Source organism: Sturnira hondurensis, unplaced genomic scaffold (genome assembly GCF_014824575.4).
Source record: "Sturnira hondurensis isolate 20B ecotype Veracruz unplaced genomic scaffold, ASM1482457v3 Scaffold0003874, whole genome shotgun sequence".
In the NCBI taxonomy this organism is placed as follows: Eukaryota; Metazoa; Chordata; class Mammalia; order Chiroptera; family Phyllostomidae; genus Sturnira; species Sturnira hondurensis.
This window is the reverse complement of record NW_028076505.1, coordinates 3,121,870-3,144,794: the sequence shown is the minus strand read 5'-3', so window position 1 is coordinate 3,144,794 and position 22,925 is coordinate 3,121,870. Positions and strand designations below refer to the sequence as shown.

Genomic DNA, 22,925 nt, shown 5'->3' with positions numbered 1-22,925 from the left:
TATGTCTTATTCAGCCTCGACATCCCTGCAGTCTCTTGGGGAGTTGTATTGAACAAAGAACCACCTGCTGGCTCAAGGGGCCTGGGCAGTTAAAAGTGAAAAATGGCCTCTGGGTCCCCAGCTTGCTAAGGGCAGGAAGAGGTTTAGGAGAGTTGCTCAAAGGGCGTATTTTTCAAAGTGACCAAGAAGGTGCTGGAAAATGAGGGGTATTCCAGAGGGCAGAGGCAAGAGCCAGGTTGGGATGTCACCTGGGGGAACGCTTCTAGCAGCAAACGCACCTCATCAAGGAGCCACCCCAGGGCGCCCCGCAGACACCTCCCTGTGGGTTTCAGAATTGCCGCAGACTGGTTGCTCTGTGAGTCCCATGTGTCCCCTTCCCAGTGGAAGCATTCTCCGTGGTTACCCTTCTCCAGTCCACCAGCATAGGCTGGCGTGAGGGGAGGCCCCTCCGCATGTTAGTTTGTGGGTCCCCGGATCAGACGAGCTGCACCCGAGGAGCCACATCCAACCTCATGCAGACACTGAGACCCTGGCCTCTCGTCAGAAGGGGCAATTTATTTCCCTACCGCTTGGCTCTTATTGTCCTTGTGACTTTTTTATGGCCAACAGAATGTGTCAAAAGTGCACATGGAACAGTGCACTAGTTCTGTGCCCAAATCTCACGACGTTTGTGGCCTCTTCCTTGGTGGTGCTCGTCATGCGGACCACGCCCCTTGCCCTTCTGGGGATGAGAAGGCGGGTGGAGTAGAGTCGAGCCATTCTAGGCTGCTCGGACCAGCGAGTTCTCATCCAACCAAGTGGCTGGCCTGAGACACAGAGCAAAGGTCGTCCGGCACCAGAAGAACCCCGCAGCTAAGTGCTGCCCGGATGGCCGGGCTACAGACTCATGAGCTAAGTAGACGCTGTTTTAGGCCCCAAAATTTCATGCTTGTTATGCATTTTGGTGGCAGTGGGTAGCAGATAGTTACCAATAACACAGCTAACTTCTTTGAGAAAATTACCAAGAGAGACAGTACAAAACCAAATAGCTCTCCATTTTTATCCAAGCTATAAACGATTAATATGCTTTCATTGTTTTTAAAATTTCATGAAAGTGAAAACTTGGTGATAACTAGGCACATTAAGAAATTAAAAAACAACAACAACAGACAAATTGCCCTGGCTGGTATGGCCCACTGGGTTGAGTGCTGGCCTGCAAACCAAAGGGTCGCTGGTGTGATACCCAGTTGGGGCACAGGCCTGGGTTGCAGGCCAGGTCCCCATTGGGGGCGTGCAAGAGGCAACTGATTGATTTTTCTCTCCTTCTCTTGCTCTCCCTCGCTTCTGCTCACTCTAAAAATAAATAAGTAAATACATAAAATCTTTAAAAAAACAGACAAATTATACAAAACTAAAATTGGTTTTGGGTAATATGCTAAAATAATTGAACAGTTTAAAAATATTGGTATCATAGTAATGATGAACTTTATAGTTTACTTATATGTAATTAAAACCCCTTAAACAATACTTTTGCAGACATACATTAATATCTGGTAGCACACACCAGAATAAAATAAGTAGCACTGGGAAGAGACACAAAAGGGAAGAGTGTGAAAAGAAGCATAAGCTTAAAAACATTTTGATTCAGACTTGGTTGAAATAAAAAAAGGTATGGGTTATCAAAGAATTTGAGGAGAAAAAGATCTTGAGGCAAATAAATCTTCTTGGCACAAGAACTATAAGAATTCAAGGTCCGAGGCAAGTGACTTACTACAAAAAACCCCAACAAAATGATTAAATGGTGCTTATATCTGATAGCTAAGTACAGTTCTCTGTGTTTTCATGTAAGTATGCTCTGTGTCTCCTAATAAAATGTGTGATTCCTCTTCATTCTTTACTATTCAGTCTCCAAGCAAAGTTTTTTTAAAAATTGTACTTATTTCTCTAGGCTGCAACCTACAGCATGAAGGTAGCAAAGCTTTAAGGTTAGTTTAAATATGCAATCATAGTTCATTGCATATACTGTGATGTGTGTTGTGGGACATTTTGTGAGATCTAAACCATGACATAAAGGAAGTTTCATCTGCTTATGAGCCTGGTGATGACGGGTCCCTCTAGGACCTCTGTGGTCTTGAAGTTGTCATCCCATCCAGAACAGAAACTGCGTACATTCCCGTGTGCCTGAAAAATGTCCCAGACCATGAGTATGGACTTTCATGGTGCCAGTCAGGTTAGCTGAATAGCAGTGATGTTCATAGCAGATTCACTTTCAGAAACACTGATGTTTCCTTTTCCCCTGTGGTTACTGCCCAGTGTCAACCCCTCCACTGGTGATCTTGCCCTTGCAATATGTGAGTCTCTCACTTGACTGCCCCTTTCCCCCACCACTCCCCTTACCCTCTGTCCTTTGTCCCGTGATACACAGGCTGTCTTCCATTCCTGTCTCCATAAAATTCCCATTTACCTCACTGACTTTAAGGGAGCCCAGCTTTCCCCCAAGCATTCTGCTTTGCCAGCTGAAGCTACCTTCAATTTTGGGTGTAAGTTCATCCTTGGTTTGAACAGAAGTGGGGCTGGGGTCAGCATTCTCCTAGTTTGCTAAGTCTCCTGCTTATCATTATTTTTCCTCGTAGGTAAAAAATAGCTGCTCCTTTAAGACAATTAGTCGTTCCATTTATTTACAAATATTGATTGAGCACTGACTTCACGCCGGGTATTGTGCTGCAAGTTGTGACGACAGTGACCTGCAAAACTAGGTATCAGTCCCCATCCTCATGGGGTTTGTAGTCTGGTGACAGACAAGTAATCATTGCAAACAATGGGAGGTCAGGGACCGAGGGCTCACTTCCCGCGACCTTAGCTCCGGGCCCATCTCACACGCAGACACCACGTCCTGCACCTGGATCTGAACTCCAATCCCTACATTTCTTGATGGACTATTTACTGAGAACCTAGCAGGTCCAGCTACAGTACAAGGATGATCCCGAAACGTCCTTACTCATTTTGAAGGAAAAGCCGCACATTAAGCAGCGTTACCAAGTGTGGCGTGTAAATTTCACCCCAACAAACTTGGTCAGCCACAAATCCAAACCCGCAGAGTCTCAAAAGCGGGATTACAGGACAGAGAGGGCGCGCGGAGAACGTTCTACGCATGCCCTGGGCTGCAGCTACCCTGGCGGCGGACCGGGATTACGTCACCTTGAGGCGGCTGGGCGAACGTCATTTTCCGGCGCCGTCCGGAAGAAGCTCGGGGTTGCGCACGTGGGTAGAGGCCCGAGGACCCGGCTGATGGCTAGTTCCGCTGGCCTGGCGCTGTGTGGCCAGGCGCTGGTGGTGCGGGGAGGCAGCCGGTTCCTGGCCACTAGCACTGCAAGCAGGTGAGGGGTCTGAGCTTGCAGCAGGGAACCGATGCTGCGGTTGTGCGACCGGGCCTGGAGATCCCAGTTTCCCGGAGGTGCCCCGCGGGAGTCCCGCCACGGCCTTCGGGCCTCTGCTGCCGCCTCGGCCCGGCCGGGTGCCTGCGCTGCCCTGGAGTACCAGTCCTTTTAGCCCTTCTGCCAAGAACCGCTCCTGGCGCACCGATCGCCCCCTGCCTAGGGCCCCGCCCCTTCGGTGACCTGTCTGCACGCTTTTTGCAGAGATCTCCGGAGTTTAGTCGGGACCCGGTTACATGGGGTGATGAGGACCAGGTTGGGGCCAACGCAGCGTCCTGGGCACGCCCGCCAGGCGCGAACGTAGGGAGGAAGGCGGCCCCTGGCTTGCCTGGCTGCAGGATTTGCTATTTGGGAACGCACTGGGGCTTACTGATCTCTGGGTGCACTCTCTCATCTTACGGTGGGACCTGCTGCCTCATACCCTTCAGCATCCGACGACTCCTTGCCGTACTTTCTCTTCGGCAGTCGAAGGTCTTTAATGTTACAACCCCTTCCTCAGGGGTGCAGAGGCCGCAGGGCTCAACTCCCTAGTGGCCCGTTACATGTTTCTGCTTTTGCTTCCTCCAATTTAACCCTCCTTCCTTATCGTTCCCCAGTGTGTACACTGTGCCTGGGATTTTAAAATTGGGAAGTGTTTGTTGCTCTAGTAGGCTTGACTCAGGAGCCTCATGGGTATTGGCGGTGATCAGTGCCTGCCCCTGGTTTCTTCTCCTGGGGTTTTGATTCTCATACGTGACACGGATGACGTGTCTAGCAGGTGCACCGCAGCGTCAGTGTTCAGAGGTTGGCTTCAGAAATCCACCTCGATGTTAAATTAAGGTTTTGCACAAAATTTACTCACAAACCTGGCATGTATCCCAGGTTCCTTTGCAGGGGCGTCCAACCTTTTGGCAGCCCTGGGTAATATATTAAATACACTGCAACACATAATCACACACACACACACACAAACAAACTTGTAATGTTTTAAGTAAATTTACGATTTTGTGTTGGGCCGCATTCTTAGCCATTCTGGGCCTCATATGGGCTGCGGATTGGACATCCTGGAAGAGGTTTCCAATAGCTCACACGTGGCACAGAAGCATCACAAACCATCTGCTTGCTTCACTAGTGGCCGGCACAGTGTCTGACTTGGGGGACTGTTTCTCTTTTTTGTGCTTCAGTGTTCCATGCAAAAAGAGTTTAAAGTACAGTCCGTTTAGGCTATGAATTTGTCCAAAATGCCTCCCCTGTTCCAGGCACTGGAGGCGGGGGTGGGGTAAGTCATAGAGAACTTCGGGTCTGGTGGGAGAGATGGTTGGCGCCTGCATTGGTCGGTGCTTGGCAGTCGTGGGAGTTTTTTTGAGTAGGTGAGACATTCTTTCCAAACAGGAAATGGTAGTTTTAAATTTAGGTACAAAAAACACTGCTGAAAATAGTATCAAAACACAGTTTCATCTAACATAATCATTTTGCCCTAGTGCCTGAAAGAATAGTGTATTACTTCTTGTCGAGTTTTTGTTCTTGCTTATTCTGCTAAACTGATCTGTGTACAGAGCTGTGCCAGTTGTATATGGCAAATCTGAACAGATAAGGCAAAATAAAGCTCCGTGACTGGTCCCTGAAGTAGTGTACCTAGACTGGACAGTTTCCTGCTGTGGCTAAGACCTTTAGAATACTTTTCCATTCCAGGGATATAAAAGAAATGAGCGTTTTTATGAACAAAGTGCTCCTTTTAAAGTCTTTCTATGATTTTCTTCAGTGACAATGACAGCCTCTTCATGTATGATTGCAGTGCTGCGGAAAAGAAGCCACAGGAAAATAAAGGGTGAGATGACAGGGAGGTCTCCTCAGGGTTCGGGTTGGGGTTTGACTAATGGGACTTGAGAGCCTAAGAACGAGTCATTTTCTGCACTTCTCTTCACCTTGCTGTGTGGATAAACCACCCCAGGAAAGAACTGGGGGGCTAGTTTTCAAATCAGGCTTTAAAAATATTAGGACTTTTCAAAATAATTTATTTCTGTCAGTAATGATTTTGTTGGCATCTTGCAGTCATGCAGTCAGTCTCAAGTGCATTGGAGGCAGTTGTCTGCAATTAACTTTAGCTAATTGAAAATAAGAAAAGCAGAGTGATGATTTTATGTGGTGACTTTAGTAGAATTGGTCTTGGGCTCATTTATTTTTTAAAAATTATTTTAATCTTTGCCTCTAGTCTTTTTTGTTTTTCTGATATTTAATTTATTTTAGAGAGGGGAAGGGAGGGAGAAAGGGAGGGAGAGAAACATCGATCGGTTGCCCCCTGCACACCCCCACCTGTGGGCCTGGCCTGCACCCCGGGGCATGTGTTGCAGTTGGGAATTGGACCGGAGGCCCTTTGGTTTGCGGGACAACGTTCATCCCATTGAGTCACACCAGCTGGGGCCCTGTCTCTAGTCTTGAGTTAGTTCACAGCCACAATGGAGTGGGCCACGTGGTCACGGAAGGTCCAGCTCAGCTCTCTGGATGTTGATGTGTGCACTGAGATTTTTCTCTTTAGGTTTTACTCCTTAAACACGAGAACTGTGTGACTCTCTCCATGTCCCCTGAATGGGTCTGATATTTTGGCTACGTGAACCATGTGACATTTCCTGCGTTTGCTCACGTTACACGTGAACGAGGCTGGCCTGGAGAAATGCAGCCATGGTGACTTGGGCTGGGCCTCACCATTCTCCTTGTCGCCTTGTCTCCTTCTCAGGGAGGATGGGCAGTCTGTGGAGAAGGGGAGTGACACGATCCTGGCATCCACCTTCTCCAAGTCTGGAAGCTATTTTGCTTTAACCGATGACAGTAAGCGTCTGATTCTTTTCCGTACAAAACCATGGCAATGTCTGAGTGTCAGGTATGAAATGCTAATGTTGAATAATTGCAATGTTGAATGCACAGCTTACACTTGCATGCCAGTAGCAGTAGTGACAGTAACAGTTATAACGTGTAACTAACACACAGCACCGGTCACTCGCCCAGGGCCTGTGACGGGGGTAGGGGCACTGTTCTCCCCATCTGCCATCAGGCAGTCTGGAAGCTGATCCCACTCAATTGGAACGTCAGAGCCAGGTCCTGAACTGGGTCATTTTGGCTCCAGAGTCGGTGGAGCTGACTGTGAACCCAGTCACCCTGTGAAGGTGGGGGGCAAGTGCTGAGACCTGCTTAGGCTGAAGGTTGCTGTGGCCCCTGCCTTCCCTTGGGCAGCCAACTGGCCTGTCCTATCCTGTGACCTGCCCTTCTCCTCCCCCGCTGCTACCCGACTCCCCAGACCCAATTCCCAAGCCCACTCTGTAGAGTGGGCTGAGTGCCAGAACCATTGCTGGGCTGATTGGAGCCTGAGCAGCCGAGAGTCCCCGTCTGGCACAAGACAGAGGGACACGGAGTGGAGCTGAGTGGAAGCTGGGTGCTGTGGGGGGTGCAGGAAAGGGAGGTTGGATTCCCCCTGCTCTGGGCAAGCTCCTTGGAAGCCAAGCCCAGCACTCTGGGAGGACTGCTGCTCTCTCAGCTGCTGCCTTAAGAACTGTGGCCAGGCTGTCACAGCTGCTGAATTAGCCCATTAGAGCAAGCACAGGCCACTATGGAAACCGCAGAACTGGGAGAAGTTTGATGGATCTTGCCCCAGGCCTGACTGTTTCTCTTTCGTTATTTTTTTCACCACATTTACGTATTGTGTCTCCTCCTGCAATCCTCCGGCCTTTTCTGTCCATTTGTCCCTCTGGCCCTGAGTAGCACAGGGTTCTGTCTGGATGCGGTTGGGGAATTGTGCTTTTTTAGGCTTTGGTTGCTGTTTCAAGCTAACATCGGGAGCAGTGCGTGCTGGCCAGCTGGTGCTGCCACCAGATGCATGGCTGACAGGTCTGTTGCAGGATCTTGCCCCGGCCTGTGTCACCCAACCTTGGGCGTCTCTGTGGCCCCCCAGGACTGTGGTGAGGAGGTGCACGGCCCTGACATTCACAGCTTCTGAGGAGAAGGTTCTGGTGGCAGACAAGTCTGGGGATGTTTACTCCTTTTCAGTGCTGGAGCCACACGGATGTGGCAGACTTGAACTTGGGCACCTGTCCATGCTACTGGATGTGGTATGTGGGCGAAGAGCTTCTTAACTCGGCTCTGGTCATACTCAGGTGGGGCATGGGCGGGAGGGCCACCCTGAGTGTCCAGGTGGGAGTGGGCTCTCCCATAGAGGACAGCCCTCTGCAGGCTTCTGCAGGTTTGGGAGCAGGAGGAGTGGATCCTGGGGAAGGGAGGGCGAGTGAGGAGGGGCTGCTGGTTCTAGGTGGGAGGGTAGGCCCATGACGGGGTTGGGGGGGTGTGGGAAGAAAATGCACGGCCAGGAGGTCAGGGTTTGCTCTTGGTGCTTCACGGGCATCCCTTGGTGTCCCTGAGCCAACCCCTGAGCCGGGAGCTGGCCCACCGCCGGCACCGAGAGGCCAAGTGAGGGCCAGCCATGGGTGGTGGAGCTGGGGTAAGGCCCCACTGGTACACACAGACATGACTAGGAGTTAGGACCTGGTGACTGGCTGGACAGGGGTGACATGTGAAATAGGAGGGAGGGAGGCGCCTCGGGTGCTGGAGACAGGAAGGCAGAGGCAGTAGTAATGAATTGTGTTGAGAGGGTGTCTGTGTGGACAAGGAGTGGAGAGCCTGGAGACAAGGGGGGCTGAGGGGTGGTAGGAGCCGAGCGGCACTGGCTGTCCCATGAGCGGACCTGCCCTTCCTCACCTTTGCACACAGGCCGTGAGCCCTGACGACCGCTATGTCCTCACCGCTGACCGCGACGAGAAGATCCGGGTGAGCTGGGCCTTGGCTCCGCACAACATCGAAGCCTTCTGCCTGGGGCACACTGAGTGAGTCTTCCTCCCTTCCTCCGGCCTCCTGGGGACAGAGCTCGGGTTTAAGCCCAGAGTGGGCCCTTCATCTGGGGAGCTGGTGGTCAGGTGGAGAAGCTGGCTGGGCCTGTGAGCCTTGAGGGAGGAGGAAACCATCCCGTGTGCAGCCTCCAGGCCAGGCAAGTGCTCACAGCAGGCCAGGCCCTGTGGCAGCGTGACCTTCAGGATCTCCTGCTGTCACGTGTGCCAGGGGAAGTTTTATTATTGGCATTGAGGCCTTAGACCCCAGTGTCCCATCACCCTGGGTGGCGCTGGCCATCTGCTGGCAGGGCCCTGTGCGTCGGCTGAAAGCCCCCCACGTGGAGCGGTTGCTCCTTGTCTGTTACCCACCACCTGCGGTGGCCGGGGGCTTTCTCAGTATAGACACCAGCAGTGGTGAGCAGTCACTAGGTGGGGACAGGGGGCATACTTGAGCAGTTTTACCTGTCCATGAATTAAAAAACCTCTTTGTGGTCTCTGACTTCTGTGAGGGCACTCTCTCTGCGGGTGAATTTTGCTGTTCTGTAAGGGAGGCGTCTCTGAGCAACGCTCTCTTCTCGGGCAGAAGGCTAAGAGTAACATACACAGAGGAAAACCAGTTTGATTGGCCGAGATAATGAACGCAACGTTATCTGAGGCAGTGGGAGACATTGGGGGGATGCTGTTCGATTCCGAGGTTGCTCCTGCCTCCTTGATTTTGAGTGGGTTGTACACACGACCTTTAGAAAGGTTGACGACATTGCGTGTGTACATCACAACAGCTTATTCTGGTTTTTATTCTGTCCCTAGTCGGCACTTGCAGTTCTTATTGTCTGCCAGTCCTCCAGCGCTTGCCTGTTGCCTTGTGTTGCTGGGGCCTCTGGACCCTCCCCGGCACCCCTCCATCTCGGTGTCTTTGCATGTGCGGCTTCCACCGACGGGCACAGTCTTCCTCACAGTGCCTCACCTGGTGTTCCCCTTCTTCTGCCGCCTGCCACCTGCCGTCCCAGGAAGGCCCCTCCGCATCCACCCTGTCCCCTCCGCTGTGCTTCTTAGCCTGTGCCATCCAGTTCAGGAGCCATGGCGGGTCAGTCTGAAGTGAGACATGCCTGTCATGCAGAATACTGATTTCAGAGACTTAGTGTGAAAAGGGATGCAAAAACGGCCCGTTTTTAACGAGGTACACTGATTGCATATTGAAACGATAGTGCTGTGGATATACTGAGTGAAGTAAGAGCATAGCATGACCGTTCATGCCACCCGTGTCTATTTTGTGTGGTGGCGTGGTCACTAGTAGCTACTTGAAGATGACCCCAGTGCTGTGTTTTTGCTGGCCAGCGCCATGCAGAGCCCTTTGCCGACACTTCCTGTCTCTGACCTGTCTCTCTGGTCCCCTCCCCGGGTGGGGCCTCTGTCGCTCTTGTCTGTCGCTGTCTCTGGTCCTCGGCTCAGTGCCTGGCAAGCAGCAGGTGCTTCCGTGAGTGAGTCAGTCACGGCTTATCAGCGAATTTTAAGAATCTCCTTTAAAAGCTGTGGAAACTGGTTGCCACTTCTTTCCTGGTGAGTCTGAGGTGACTCCTGTCCTGAGCCATCGAGGTGGACACAGGCCGAAGGGATCCCGTCACTGTGCTGTCCCTTCTGCAGTTGAGCTCCCGAGATGAGAGCCTTCTAGAAGGCAGCCTGGTGGGGGCCTCGGCCAGGACCGGGCCTGGGCCGGGGAGGGCAGGGGAGCTCACTGCTCCTTCCCAGGGGTCCTGCGGCTTGTGCATTAGGGGTCCGATTGCATCCCCTCACGGGGACCGGAGGCCATTTCCGACTGCACGACCTGAGCTGGTGTCTGGGGAGAGGTGGTTCCTCAGGCTGAGGGGCAGCTGGTCTGATTCCGGCCCCTGGGCGGTGTGGCCGCCCCTCTGTCCCTGCTGTCTTCCATGTCTCAGCCTGGGAGCTTGACGGCAGGGCCCTTCAGTGAGAGTCTCTGGGGGGGTGGCTGAGGGGCTGCGCGCAGGGCAGCCGGGAGCAGCGAGTGCACACCCTGGGCCCCCCCAGGCGGGCATGGCTGGGGGGCCTCGCTGGGCCTACGGGCCGTCCTCTGTGGGGGCCATGGTGTTGCTCCCCCTGGGTTCCTTCATCACCTTCCACGTGGCCGCCCCTGTTTCTGTGTCAGCTGCAGTTGGCGTCAGGGGTGGGGGGCGGGAGGCTTCTTCGCGAGGTAACGGGGTGTGCGGTGTCACGGCAGCGCTGGAACCCCAGGTCACCCTGCTTCTCCTTGTGCCACAGGTTTGTGAGCCGCATCTTCGTGGTGCCCGACCACCCAGAGCTGCTGCTGTCCTCGTCCGGGGTGAGTGTGCCACCGTGCCTCGTGCCCCTCCGGGGTCCTTCTCTCTGGGACCCAGCAGGGCTTGTCTTTTGTTCCCGGCTGTGGCTCGGAAGCTGGTGTGCGCCGTCCACTAGGTGGTGCTTGTTTTCTGCATTTCAGAGCCGGCCGGGCCTTGCTCCTGGCCTGTGACCATGTGCTTGGGTCTGTGTCTGTGTAGGTGCACATCCGTGTGTGTGCAGAGCTAGAGTGGGTGTGCAGGGAGTCCGTTCTGAGGGCTCTTGTTGCCTCTGTGGTGACATCGGGACCCCAGTTCAAACAACTGGTAGAGGAATCATTTTCCTGAGCTGCACAGGGACCTGGCTTCTGTCCCCACTGCTGCTGACGCACGCTCAGTAGCCCTGTCTCCTTGTGTGAATGCCTGGTCATTGATGTGCCTGTGTGTGCGTGTGTGTGCACATGTTTGTGTGTGTGTGCATACCTGTCCTGAGTAGAGCCTGGCATGTGACATCAGGTGGCTGTGTGTCCTTTGCCCATTTTGTTGTGTGGGGCTGCCTGTTTTTTGTAACGCCTTGCATGAGCTTTTCAGAGTAGAGAGCTGCCAGGTGGGAAGGGTGCCCTGGCTGTCGCAGAGTTACCGTCCCTGTGGGCCTGTGGGGATGCCCGCCCCTGAGGGGCGCTGACCCCTCCCTGTGTGCAGGACTGCACCCTGAGGCTCTGGGAATACAGGTGTGGGCGCGAGCTGCACTGCTGTCACCTGGCCAGCCTGCAGGAGCCAGCGGGCCCCTGGAGCGACAAGGTAACCTCGTTTGTCTCTGATCGTGGGGGCTGGTAGGGCATCTGGCCGGTCACTCAGGTCTTGTGAAAAGAATGTTTTACATTGGAAACATTTCTTTGCTGTTAGTGCAGCTGCAATTCTTCTAGCATAGGAGAAACCATGTATTTCAGATTCTGAAGGCAGCTAGTCGGTAAGTGGGAAATAATTTATATCTTACCACGCTTGCATTTGAACAGTTAATTTGTATAAAGGCCTCTAATCCCCTTGGAAATGGGGAAAATAGTGGAGCAGAGAGCCTGGCTGTGCATTTTATCAGCCAGGCAGCAGGCTGAGTGCCCACTCAGCGTTCTCTGTCGTCTGTCACGGGCTAATCTCAGGATCCCCTCCGGTCAGGTCGCCTGGGCCTTCGGTTGCCAAGGAGATTTTCAGGGGGGGAGGCATGGGCTGCCTTTCGGGGTCCCCAGGATTCTGTGCTCGTGCACACCCAGCTCTGATGCTCCTGAGCTAGTTCTGTGCAGCCTCGGTCCCGGTTGGTCACATGTGGACGGCCCCCCTTGGCCTCGTGGGAGGAACGAGGGGTCCCCAATCATGTCTCTTCGGGCTTGCAGAGCTGGGTGTCTTCTGCCTGTCCCCAGGGACATTGTGTGTGCACAGTCCCCTGCAGTCTCCACATGGCACCCTGCCAGCCCTCGGGAGCCTGGCCCTCCCTTATGCGGGACAAGGCCTGGGTGTGAAGTGAAGGGCTTGTCTGTCTGCTCCCTGGCTTGGCTTCTCGTTTCCACTGTCCACTCTGAGACCAGTCTCTGGTGTCCCTTCTCACTGGACTTCAAAGCTGACAGGGTGGGGGCCTGAGTCTGGCCAGGGCCCCTGGGATGCCCAGCCAAGCGCCTGTAGGGGTTGCTGGGTCAGTGGCTCCAGCTGCTCTTGTTGCCCCATGGGTGCCTCCTGCCCGGGCTTCTGCAGCCGTGGAAGTTGTAGCACACAGAGGCCTGATTTGTTCTGGCAACCTGTCATCTTTGTGCCCTCACTTAACCTGGTGCCCCGGCAGCGAGGTCAGTCCCTTCTAAGAGTGGGAAGAGCAGGTGGTGGAGCGGCCTGAGGACAAGCAGGCTTCTGACCCATTCAATGCATGCAGCCTGCAGGGGCAGGGGGCAGCCCTGCTCAGGCCGGGTGAGTGCCAGGCCCTTCCTGGTCCGCTTCTGTCAGCTGGCATCTGGTGTTTCATTCCTGCTGTGTCTGAACTGAACAGTACCCCTCTTTCCCTGTCATGTTCTCTGCGCCCTCCTGTCCTTGCTTTTTGACCGACTCTGCTGGCTTTAGAGATATTCCATAGTCCAGAGAGGGCCCGGGCCGCGGGGGGCCTCTGCCGGGTGCCGCGCCATGCTGGAGTGACTGTGAAGCAGGCGGGCAGTGGTTTGCAGAGGGGCCTAGCACCATCTTCCTTCTCCTTCCTGGGCCACGTGTGGGTGCTGCCAGCCTGGCAGCAGCGTGCGCATCCCCTGGATGCAGAATGGTTGGCGGTGGGGTCCCCAACGCGCAGTTGAGCCGCCACTTCCCTTTCAGAGGTTTGCTGCATCCAGGATCACTTACTGGAGCCGGGACAGCTGGGTGGCACTGCTGTGTGACTGGTAAGCTCACTCCCCCCGCAGCCGGTAAGGGGGGACGACACATCATCTTTCCAACTCAGGAGGTCTGCACAGTGTGTTGGTACCACAGCTCCCTGCAGGGGTCTCCCTTCCCAAGGGCTGTGACACGTGGCTGCGGTCCCTTTGTGCTGGTGTTCTTCACATGCTCCTTATATCCATTGGTTTAACGGAAGCAAGGCCTCTGCCTGGTATTTCCTGTGTGATCCAATCCCACCTGGGGGGTCAGTGGTGGTGGTGGAATCGGCCTCATTCAGTTCCGTCTGAGGGCTGGTGGTTGACGAGACGGATTTGGGCAGCACATGCCACTCAGCTGCTTCCTCCTGAGCGTCTTCTCTGTGCCCTCTCCTTGCTGGTCCCGTAACAGGTCCTGGGAGGGTGTCTCAGCTTGTCTTAGAAATCAGGGAGCAGGCTTAGAGAGGGTAAAAGTGCTGGCCCGTAGGTGTGCTGTCCGCTCCCCGCAGGTGGAAGGGCCGTCTTCTCCACGCGGTCCTATTTGCCCTGTGCCGCTTGCCCTCCCTGTGCACACGCTGCTCCAGGACTTAATGATGCGGGCGTTCCTTCCCTCTCGGCCTGTGGCCCAGGGCTCGGGGAGTGCTCAGTGGGCGCCTTTAGCTCAGGGTAGCTGAGACGTTGGCCAGGGCCAGGTCCCCAGCACAGGCGGGCCTGGGCTGCGAGCCGTTGGGTTGGGCCGCGGGAGTTGTGACGCTCTCCCTCTTTCTCATGAGAAGCATCCCCGTGGTCTTCATCTTCCGGCTGGACGCCCCCGGACGGCAGCTGGTCTGCAGACAGCAGCTGTCTTTCCAGCACCGAGTGTGGGATGTGGCTTTCGAGGAGAGCCAGGGGCTGTGGGTGCTGCAGGACTGCCGGGAAGCCCCGCTCGTGCTCTGCAGGCCTGTGGACGGCCGGTGGCAGGTGGGTCGTGTTGGGTCTCTGCTGTCCCCTGAGCCTGGGGTGGGGGTGGGCCACAGTTATCACGCCTTTGCACTTGATCACACCTTGGTGCCAGAGGGTGTGTCCTGGGTTGGGGAGGTCGTGGGGCTAGGGAGCTGGGAGACCTGCCAGCCTGTCCAGGGTCGTGGAGCCTGCAGAGGGCTTTTGGGGACCCCCATCTGGCATACTTTCTCTGTGCCTGCCCTGGTCACACTGGTCTTTGTAGCAGAGCGGTTGATACTTGGTGTGTGTTTTTGATGTTTGCCGAGTAGCATGGCCTTGGCCTGGGGCACTGGTCCCACTGGTTACGGGAGCCCCGGGTGTGGCCCTGTCCTGTGTCTCCCAGGACTGCCGTGGATACAGGTCTTTGCGGACCTTCGCATCCTTTGCAGTTACGCACTGGGCTGGGTGCTCTGGAGAGAACCCTGAGCCGTTCAGGTGGTTTTACCTGACAAGTGGCAGTGAACAGAATGCCACCAGTTGGCACCTGTCAGTCCTGCCAGGCTTTGTAGATAAAATCACACGTGACAAGCCAGCATGTGACATGCTGGCAGCCCTCATGTCATGGGTCTTCATCCTGATGAGAGGCGGCAGCCCCTGGCCTTGGTGAGCCAGCTGCACCTGGTCATCACGGAGAGGTCATGTGCCTCCGGGGCCCGCAGTGGGGAACCCGCAGCTCTGCCCGTTCCTACGCCAGCAGCACCTGCTGACACAGGTTCCCCCCTTTGCCTCCCAGATAGTTCCTGAGACCACTGTGGTGCAGAAAGTCAACGCTCACCTTCACAGGAACTGGGCCATGCTGGAAGGTGAGGGCACCGTGGCCACGGACAGAGCCGTTTTTCTAAGAGGTTCTGTGATAAGACCCCATTTCCAGTGCAGTTTAGGGGGAGGCTTGGGGAAGAGCGTACAGGGCAGGCAAGTTGACCTTGAAAATTGTGGAAGAGAGCCTGGGTGACTGGGAGGTCACTTGTGCAAGGCAAATGGAGGTCACGTGTGTGGGGCACAGGCCTGTGCATCACTGATGGGCCCTATGGAGTTTCCCACCAGGTGAGGTGGTCTCAGGAATAGCCAGCTTTCACGTTCTATTAGAAGTAAGTCTGGGGTCCAGCTGATGTGGCCAACAGCAGCGGGCCCCATGGAGGCCAACTTGGAGGAGGGCCAGAAGTCCACAGAGAACGCTGGGTGGTCGCCGGGCTCATTCCTTGCTTGCTGCAGGAGGGCCTCACTGGCCCGCTGGGTCCTGCTGCTAGAAGTGGTGTCCCGAGTCACCGTCTATCCTGTTCCTCCTGCACAGGCTCTGCCGGTGTGAATGACGGCTTCAGCAGTCTGTACAAGGCCACCTGTGACAACATGGCCACTTACCTGAAGAAGAAGGAGGAGAGGCTGCAGCAGCAGCTGCGGAAGAAGCGACACAAGAACCCGCCCCCTGGGCCCAACGGGCAGACCAAGAAGGTCAAGTCCGGGGAGGCACCCTGGAGCGGCCCATCCTAGCCCCGGTGTGCCTTGCCCAGCCTCGGAAGACAGATTTCTCTCTCCCCTCCTTGCTGGCAGCTCCTGGGAAGGAAAACAGGGACGACACTGCCCACTTACCCTTGGTGGCAGTGAGGGCCATACAGCTCCGCAGACACTGGGGCTGTCCCAGTAATAGGTGGCACCCCAGGCCCCAGAACATCCTGTCGCCGAGCAGGCGCTCCGCCAAAGGCACCCTGCACGCCTTGCTGCCCCTGGAAGGCCAACAGTGTGTTCGCCCAGCTGAACACACCGCCGGCGGGCAGCGGGGAGCCCGGAAGCCCTTCGCCTTCACACTGCGGGGACGTGAGCCTGTGTCCATAGCGCCTGCTGGTTCTTCTACTCTTTCCATAATGCTGCCCAGGCCTGGCACACCTTTCCCTGGGACACTCCACAAGCAAATGATTTTACGCCGGCATGATGGGTGTTTGTTTTCCTTGTGTTCCTGTCGGCGGGTCCTTCAGGTGGTGTGCTGCACCGTCCACCCCGGCGACCACTCACCATACGGGGCCATCGAAACCCAAGCAGAATGAAGGGCTCAGCCCCTCCCTTTGCCCCGGCTGCGTGCTCCATCCCCACGCGGCGAGGGCCTCCCACTGGGCTGCAGGTGTGAGAGCTCGGTGGCCATGCTGGTGGCGAAGTGGACTTGTTTCAGGATGTGAGGGCGCAGGAGCCAGGCCAGAGGCTTGGTCCACAGGGAGGTGGTTGCTGACGTGTGTGTATTGTTTTGATTTGAGCCTTGTATACATGTCACAAAGAATGGGGTGTCAGCTGGATCCCATCACCAGTCAGTAAAGATGAGAGCTTCTTGCAGCTTCTGGAAATGTTTAGCCACGACATGTGGAACTAATTTCAATATAATATTGAGTAAAACCAGTTTTGATGAGTGTGCTGTTTGTGACCGAACAGTTCACTTTGATTTGAGGGAAAAAGGTGGCTTGGGGTTCCCCGGGTGCCAGGAACAAGTTGTCTGTGACGCAAGGGCCGGAATGCTTCCCGTTTCCTCATGGGCCTTGCTTGTCTGTGCACGTCGGTCTGAAATCAGTGGTTTGTGATGTGCTCAGGCAGAGGGGGAGCCCAGGGTGGAGTGGGGGTCTCTGGGGCGGCAGGGGTTGCCCGGGCTGTGGCCCTTCTTTAGGAGGGGCCTGAGTCCGCTCTGTGTTGGGTACAGGGAGTGTTCTCATCAACCATCTGCCTCGAAACTCTCGGTGTTAAAGAGAAATTCAGGTTTGGTCTTGTTGGTGTTGTATTTTAAGGCCAGTCAGCAAACTGGTCTGCAGACCAAATCCTGTTCGCTGCCTGGTTTTGTACGGCCTGTGGGCTAAAAATGGTTTTCGCAGTTTTAAATGGATGTAAAACAGTTAAAAGAATGATAGTACTTGAAAGTCATGTGCAATTCAAATTGCTGTGTCCGTAAGTAGAATTTTACGGGGTGCAGCCACTCCCGTCCTTTCAGGTGCAGGTCTGCATGGCCTCTGTGCCCCCACAGCAGAGTGGGGGCGCCGATGGAGGACCCCGTGGTCTGCAGAGGCCATGTTGTGTATTGTCTAGCCCAGGGCCCCCAGCATCCAGGCAGTGGACGTTCTCTGATCTGGGCCTGTCAGCAGCCGGGCTGCACGGCGGGTGGTGAGCTTGAATGGGATGCACTTCGATCGTCCCGAAACCGCCCCCCCAACTTGCACACACTCCGGTCTGTGGAAAAATTGTCTTCCACGAAACCCGTCCCTGGTACCTAAAATGTTGGGGACTGCTGGTCTAGCTTTTTATGGAAAAGTTTATTGACCCCTGTTTATGAACTCCTTTAAAACGAACTGGTCTGTTTATTTGGGGAAAAACCCAACTCTACTGTGTTCACATTGATGTCTCTCACCAAACCTTCATGGTGGTCCCTGTGGGGGGCAGTGTGTGTGTCTGGAACACGCGTCACCGTCCCGGTCATCTGGGCCCAGGGGCAGGTTGGGAGGGAGCCTGGGTTGGGGTGCGGAGGGGGTGGGGGTGTCTAAGGCTGACACACCTGACAGGCAGTGCAAGGTGGCAGGCACCCAGGACGAGGGTCAGGAGAACAGCGGAGCGGGGAGGGCCACGGTCATTTACGTCTTCCTAGTGGTTGCTTCCACGTTACTTCCGTTCTTACCAAGGTCACATGTGGTTGGACAGACCACGTTATGTGGACCGTTTGGCTGTGACCATGACCCATCCCACCTTTTCCTCCACTGCTCCATTCGTCCACACAGGCACCCTTGTTCCCCTCTGTCCAGGACTTGAGGACTGTGTGGATTGCAGGCTCCTGATGAGTGTGGCCGGAGGAAGCCAGGCAGCTGGGGTGCTGGGGGAGGCAGAAAGGGGCGCAGTGCCCTCCTCTGCAGGGTCCCTCCTGCCGGGCTGCGTCCTGTTCAGACAGCAGCCTCTGAGGCTCCAGCCCTACTGGCCCCAGGGGTGGAGATGGCTTCCTTCTTGGTTCTGAAATCCTGCCCACGCCCCTGGGATTGGCCATTCCATCAAAGGTCCTGACCAGTCATGGGTAACAGGAGCCATATTCTTGGGGAGACCCTGACTGGTAATCAGGTTTTCCTTAACTTGTCCCTAGTTGTCCCAGAAATTTTTCTGGTTGGTAAACCCATGATGGCCATATGTTGTGTTTAAAGGGTTTTACAAATCTTAACGCTTCATCTGGAACAACATGTCCCCCTTCATTCATTTCTGAAGTCTGGCTTTTTAAGGAAGACAGGTCCACCGCCATCTCACAATTTGCATCTCGCAATCTTGTTTTTTAAGATTTTATTAAAGGAGGGAGAGGAATATCAGTGAGTGGTTGCCTCTTGTGCACCCCGCACTGAGGATCTGGCCCACAACCCAGGCATGTGCCCTGACTGGGAATCAAACCAGTGACCCTTTGCTTGGCAGGTCGGCACTCAATGGGTGTGGCTCCGCTGAGCCACACCAGCCAGGGCACAAAGCAGTTTCTTGATTTGTCAGTTTTGCCTGTGGCCCTACTGTGGGAGCCGAGGACTTGGTTTTCTTATACACCCCTAATTGCATTTTTCTCCTTTTGTCGATTTTTTTTGTTTCTACTGGGCTTTGTTCCAACTCATTGATTTTTAAAAACTTGGCTTTTTCATATTTCTTAATTCTAAGGGTTCTACTTATTTTTTCATTTTAAGTGCAGTATATACCTGGGAAGTGCACCTGGAATACACAAACTGAAATTTCACCAACTGGACACACTTGTGTGACAGTTCCCACTGGAAACAGGGCATTTACCAATAGCTGAGAAGTCCCCCAAGCTCCTTCCTGCCTTTTACACTCTGTTCTTCCCCAGTGAAGCCCAGGCTGATGTAACAGATTCATTTGCTTTGGCTCAGCTTTTTGGATGAGATTCATCTATGTTGCTGCACTGGCTGTCAGTGGTTCATTCTCGTTGCTACATAGTATTCCCATGTGTGGAGATACCACAGCGTATCCATTCTGTCAAGAGCATTTGAACAGTTTCCAGAGGGGGTGTCATGAACATTCTGGTCCTTGTCTTTTGGAACATATGTAAACATTTCTGTCCCATGTATATTTAGCAGTGGAACTGCTGGCTTGTCGTGGTGTTTAGCTTGGATGATACTGCCTATCCTTATTAATTCTAACCCCGCCACAGAGTGTAAAATTTGGTGCACTCATGCTCAGCATTTGAGGTGATACTGTTGAATTTTGCAAAGGCACAAACTTGGGAGCGTGGGCTGTTTGTGTGGGAATCAGTGAAGCTGCCACCTGTCTTCCAGACTTGATCTAATTCTTGGCAAGGTCACCTTAAGAACAACGTGGTTGACCCACTTGGGGGGATGCCAGCCATAAGGTCATGAGGACATGCAGGCAGCCTGTGAAGAGGTCAGTCAGCAAGGAGCTGAGGTCTCCCAAAAGCTGATGACTGACCGCCTGGACTGAGCCACCTCGGAAGAGCTTCTAATATAGGAAGAATGCTGAGCATACTTCCCAGCAGCCCCATGTGCTCGAACCTTCTCTGTGTTGACGTGTTCTTTTGTTTCTAATTTCCCTTGTGATTTCTTTGATCTCTGGGTTATTTGGGTGTGTGGTTTAATTCCAGACGTTTGACTTTTTTCTTCAGCTTTCTTCCACTATTGTTTTTTTTCTCTTTAATCTTCACCCAAGGATATGTTTATTGATTTTTAGAGAGAGAGGATGGTGGGGGGGGGAGAGAGAGAGACATCCACGTGGTAGAGAAACAGCCATCAGCGGCCTCGCATGCACCCCGGCTGGGCATCGAACCTGCAATCTAGCGGGAACCGAACTGGCAGTCTTCCAGCACCCAGGTTGGTGCCTCAGCCAATGGGGCCACCGGGCCGGGGCGGTGCCTGGTTTGAATTCCGTTGTGGTCTCAGGATGTACGTCGATCCTACTCCTTTTACGTTTGCTGAGCTCTGTGTGGTGCTCCACACCGTGCTGGCTGTCTCGAGCGTGCCCTCAGCAGAGTGTGTTCGAGACAGCCGAGTCGGCGGCTGGAGGAGCGCTCTGCAGACGTGGAGCGGGTCGGATTGGCGGCCACGTCAGTCACCGTCGTCAGCTGGGACTCTGCTGTCCTCCTAAGTTTGTGCACTGAAATGTCTCACTACAGCTGTGGGTTTAAGTCTCACTATCCAGTGTCCTACTGGTTTTGCTCCCTGCATTTAAATCCTCTGACATTAGGCGTGTACACACTTAGGAACACTGTGTTATCCTAGGGAGTGACCTTCTCAGTACCACCAAACACCCCTTTCACCCCAGGTCTGTTAATGGAGCCATTCCAACTTTCTTTCAATGAGTGTTAACATGAACTTTCCTTTTTTTCACTGTTTTTAATATGTGGATGTAAAGCGGGCTGTTTGTAGGCAATGTGCCTTTTTAAAAATCCCCAGGTCTCTTGGACGTGGGCAACAGTGGGGTGATGGCCCGAGGGAATGGGGACGTCTGTAATAATGTAAACAATAAAAATAAAGTTAAAAAAATCCCCAGATCACTGGATTTCAATGGAAAACCAGTCTGAGCCACATGTGTAGTTGACTGTTCCAGTGGTCACTTTGAAAAGTTTTTAAAGAGCTGGTAAAATGAGAATACAGTTCATTTAACCCAAGGCAGTAAAAAGCAGTGTCTCAACACATGGTCTGTATAGTTTTTCATGAGCTATTTTATGCTCTATTTTTAATCCTCATTGTTTGCAGGTTTGTCTTATCTGTGCAGCTCCCCTCTCGAGTCCCCTGTCCCAGTTCGAGCTGCCTCGGCCTTGGGATTCCAGTGTGTGTCTGCTGTTCTTGGGCTGAGGGTGCATCCGGACCATGTCTGCCGCTCTCGGAAGCAAATGTCCTGGTTGCAGTTTGAATTTACATGTATTTGTGATAAATGAGCTATAGGGCGTCTGTTCTCCGAACTGTCTGTTCTCTGAGTCTCTTTCGCCCAGTTGTTTCTCTGGTGGCTGATTTGAAGGTGATCTTTGTAGCTCTTCCTCTGAGCTACATTTTTTGCACATATTTCCCAGTTTCACTCTTGGCTTTTTAAAATATTTTTAATTCAGACTTTTTCATAGTCAGATTTATTTATCTTTTTGTTTATGGTCTCTGGGTATTGTATTTGGAGAGCTTTTTTTCTCCACCCTCCGCCCCCACATTGGAAACGGCCCATTTATGAAACAGGGACAGAAGGGTGGGACTGAGGACGGAAGTGGGCGCACCTGACGTGGGGTGGCGACCAGCAGCTGGTAGGAAGCAAATGCAGGAGGACTTCGATTTCCCCGTTAAAAGCCAGCTGCTTTTTTCTGTTCCCCAAGCCTGGCTTCTTACGTGGGAGATGGAAGCAAAGGGCGCTGTAGGCTTCACAGTGAGGTTTGCCCAGTTTGAAGCAGAGAATTACAAGCCCTAGGCTGGCTGTTATGTTCTGCTGGTTCCAATCTCATGACAAAGAAATGAAGGAACCAGAAAAACAAAGCTGTTTCACACGGCTCCTTTGGGCTGTTTCCTGCTGGCTCGATGGGATGGGAGATGACCAGAAAGAGAAGAGCCTGCAGAGGACCCAGTGGGTCAGGATAGCAGGAACGAGGACAAAGAGGAGTTCCCGTGTGTGCTCCTGCAGCTCAGGGCCCTGTCCTGTCTGAGGTCAGCGTCCTTCAAGGTGACTGGCTCGTGTGACCATTAGCTAGAGAAATCAGAGACATGGGACATCCTCTCCAGTCACTGGCTCAGGGCATCTCCTTTTACTAAATATCCTGATGAAAGGCAGTGGGGTGGCTTTTAGGACACCACAAATGTGCTGCTTGGTGCTTTTTGGCCCAACTGGCTTGTTCCGCAGGGCACACATGGCAGGCACTGCCCTCGACTTGATTGAGGTCATGTGATATTTGCTCCATTTCTCTGGCTCTTACAGGACTCTAGGAGCGGAGACGGCAGGCCGCCTGCAGGCTGCCGGAGCCCTGGTGACTCACCAGGTCCAGCCTGGCTTTCTAGCCCAGTGTGGTCAAGGCTTCTCTGCAGCTGCTCCCTGCTTTGAACTTGAACTAAATTAAATATGTTCAGAAGGTCCCTGAAGCCACCGCCACAGATGGAGGTGAGTGAGAGACTGTTCTCAGTCAGGCACTTGTTGGAAGGCTGCTCGCTCACCACATGTGGCTGAAGGGGGACAACAGTGTGTCAGGGATCAGAGCTGACAGAAAAATCCATCTGGGGGCCACCCCAGAGACCCTGGGGCCGCGTGTGCACAGGGAATTCTGTCCAGCTTCAAAGAACAGGTGGTCCCAACGCTCTGAAGCGTGTGTTCCAGGTGTCGGAGAGGGAGGGGAGCACACACTAACACATCAGAGGGGAGGTTCACAGTTCCCTCTGGGTACCAGTCTTTTACAAACTCCAACATCTGTGATAAAAATACCCAGGAAAATGGAAAATGAGGGGTCCTTAAAAGTGGTAAAATGCACATCACATAAAATTCACCATTTTAACCATTTTAAGTGTGCACATCAGTGGCATGTAAGTACATGTGTGTTGTTTGCAACCCAGAGGGATACACTCTTGACCTGATGGAATCTACTGGGTTGGCCAAGAGGTCCACTTAGGTTTTTCTGTAAAGTGTAAGACATTTTTCATTTTCACGAATAACTACGGATTTGGATATTTTGAGGATGCCGGCCATCTCCTGTCGCTGGCCTCTGGTGGGTAGAGGCCAGCACTGCTGCCAAACATCTCCCAGGGCTCGCGATGGCACCACGACAGAGGGTCATTTGGCCACAATGTCAGTAGCACCAAGAAACTTCGCAAACCACTTTTGACACGTCCGACCAGTCATAACACCTTCTCCACACCTTGCACAGGTCTTTTTCTTGTGTGTGTGCGCGTTTCAGTTGTGTTTTTACCCTTCTTGACACAGTAAAGGATAATACACTGAAAATGTTGCATATCTTCTTCCATCTTCAATACTAAAATGGCTGCACAAAAATTCACCAATTTTGATAGATTTTTCTAAGTG

The 22,925-nt window shown here is 53.5% G+C and overlaps 1 protein-coding gene and 1 long non-coding RNA gene across 4 annotated transcripts; both read left to right on the top strand.

The window, feature by feature from the left end:
• Positions 1–18: 18 nt before the first annotated feature.
• Positions 19–22,784, top strand: LOC118984860 (uncharacterized). The gene is made up of 3 exons (XR_005066004.1): positions 19–30; positions 1,738–1,741; positions 22,673–22,784. It is a non-coding gene; the product is annotated as an uncharacterized LOC118984860 (long non-coding RNA).
• Positions 3,221–17,282, top strand: WDR4 (WDR4 tRNA N7-guanosine methyltransferase non-catalytic subunit). Of its 3 annotated transcripts, none has more exons than XM_037043040.1 (11): positions 3,221–3,356; positions 5,188–5,220; positions 6,127–6,270; positions 7,336–7,492; positions 8,148–8,260; positions 10,538–10,598; positions 11,275–11,373; positions 12,916–12,980; positions 13,727–13,910; positions 14,665–14,734; positions 15,223–17,282. In XM_037043040.1, exons 1-11 carry the CDS (start codon positions 3,268–3,270, stop codon positions 15,417–15,419), a joined length of 1,212 nt encoding a protein of 403 aa, XP_036898935.1. In that variant the 5' UTR covers positions 3,221–3,267; the 3' UTR covers positions 15,420–17,282. The 3 variants fall into 3 exon arrangements, with proteins under 3 accessions (XP_036898935.1, XP_036898934.1, XP_036898936.1); XM_037043039.1 differs by having other exon boundaries at positions 5,155–5,220; XM_037043041.1 differs by lacking the exons at positions 3,221–3,356; positions 5,188–5,220 and having other exon boundaries at positions 6,130–6,218.
• Positions 22,785–22,925: the final 141 nt, after the last annotated feature.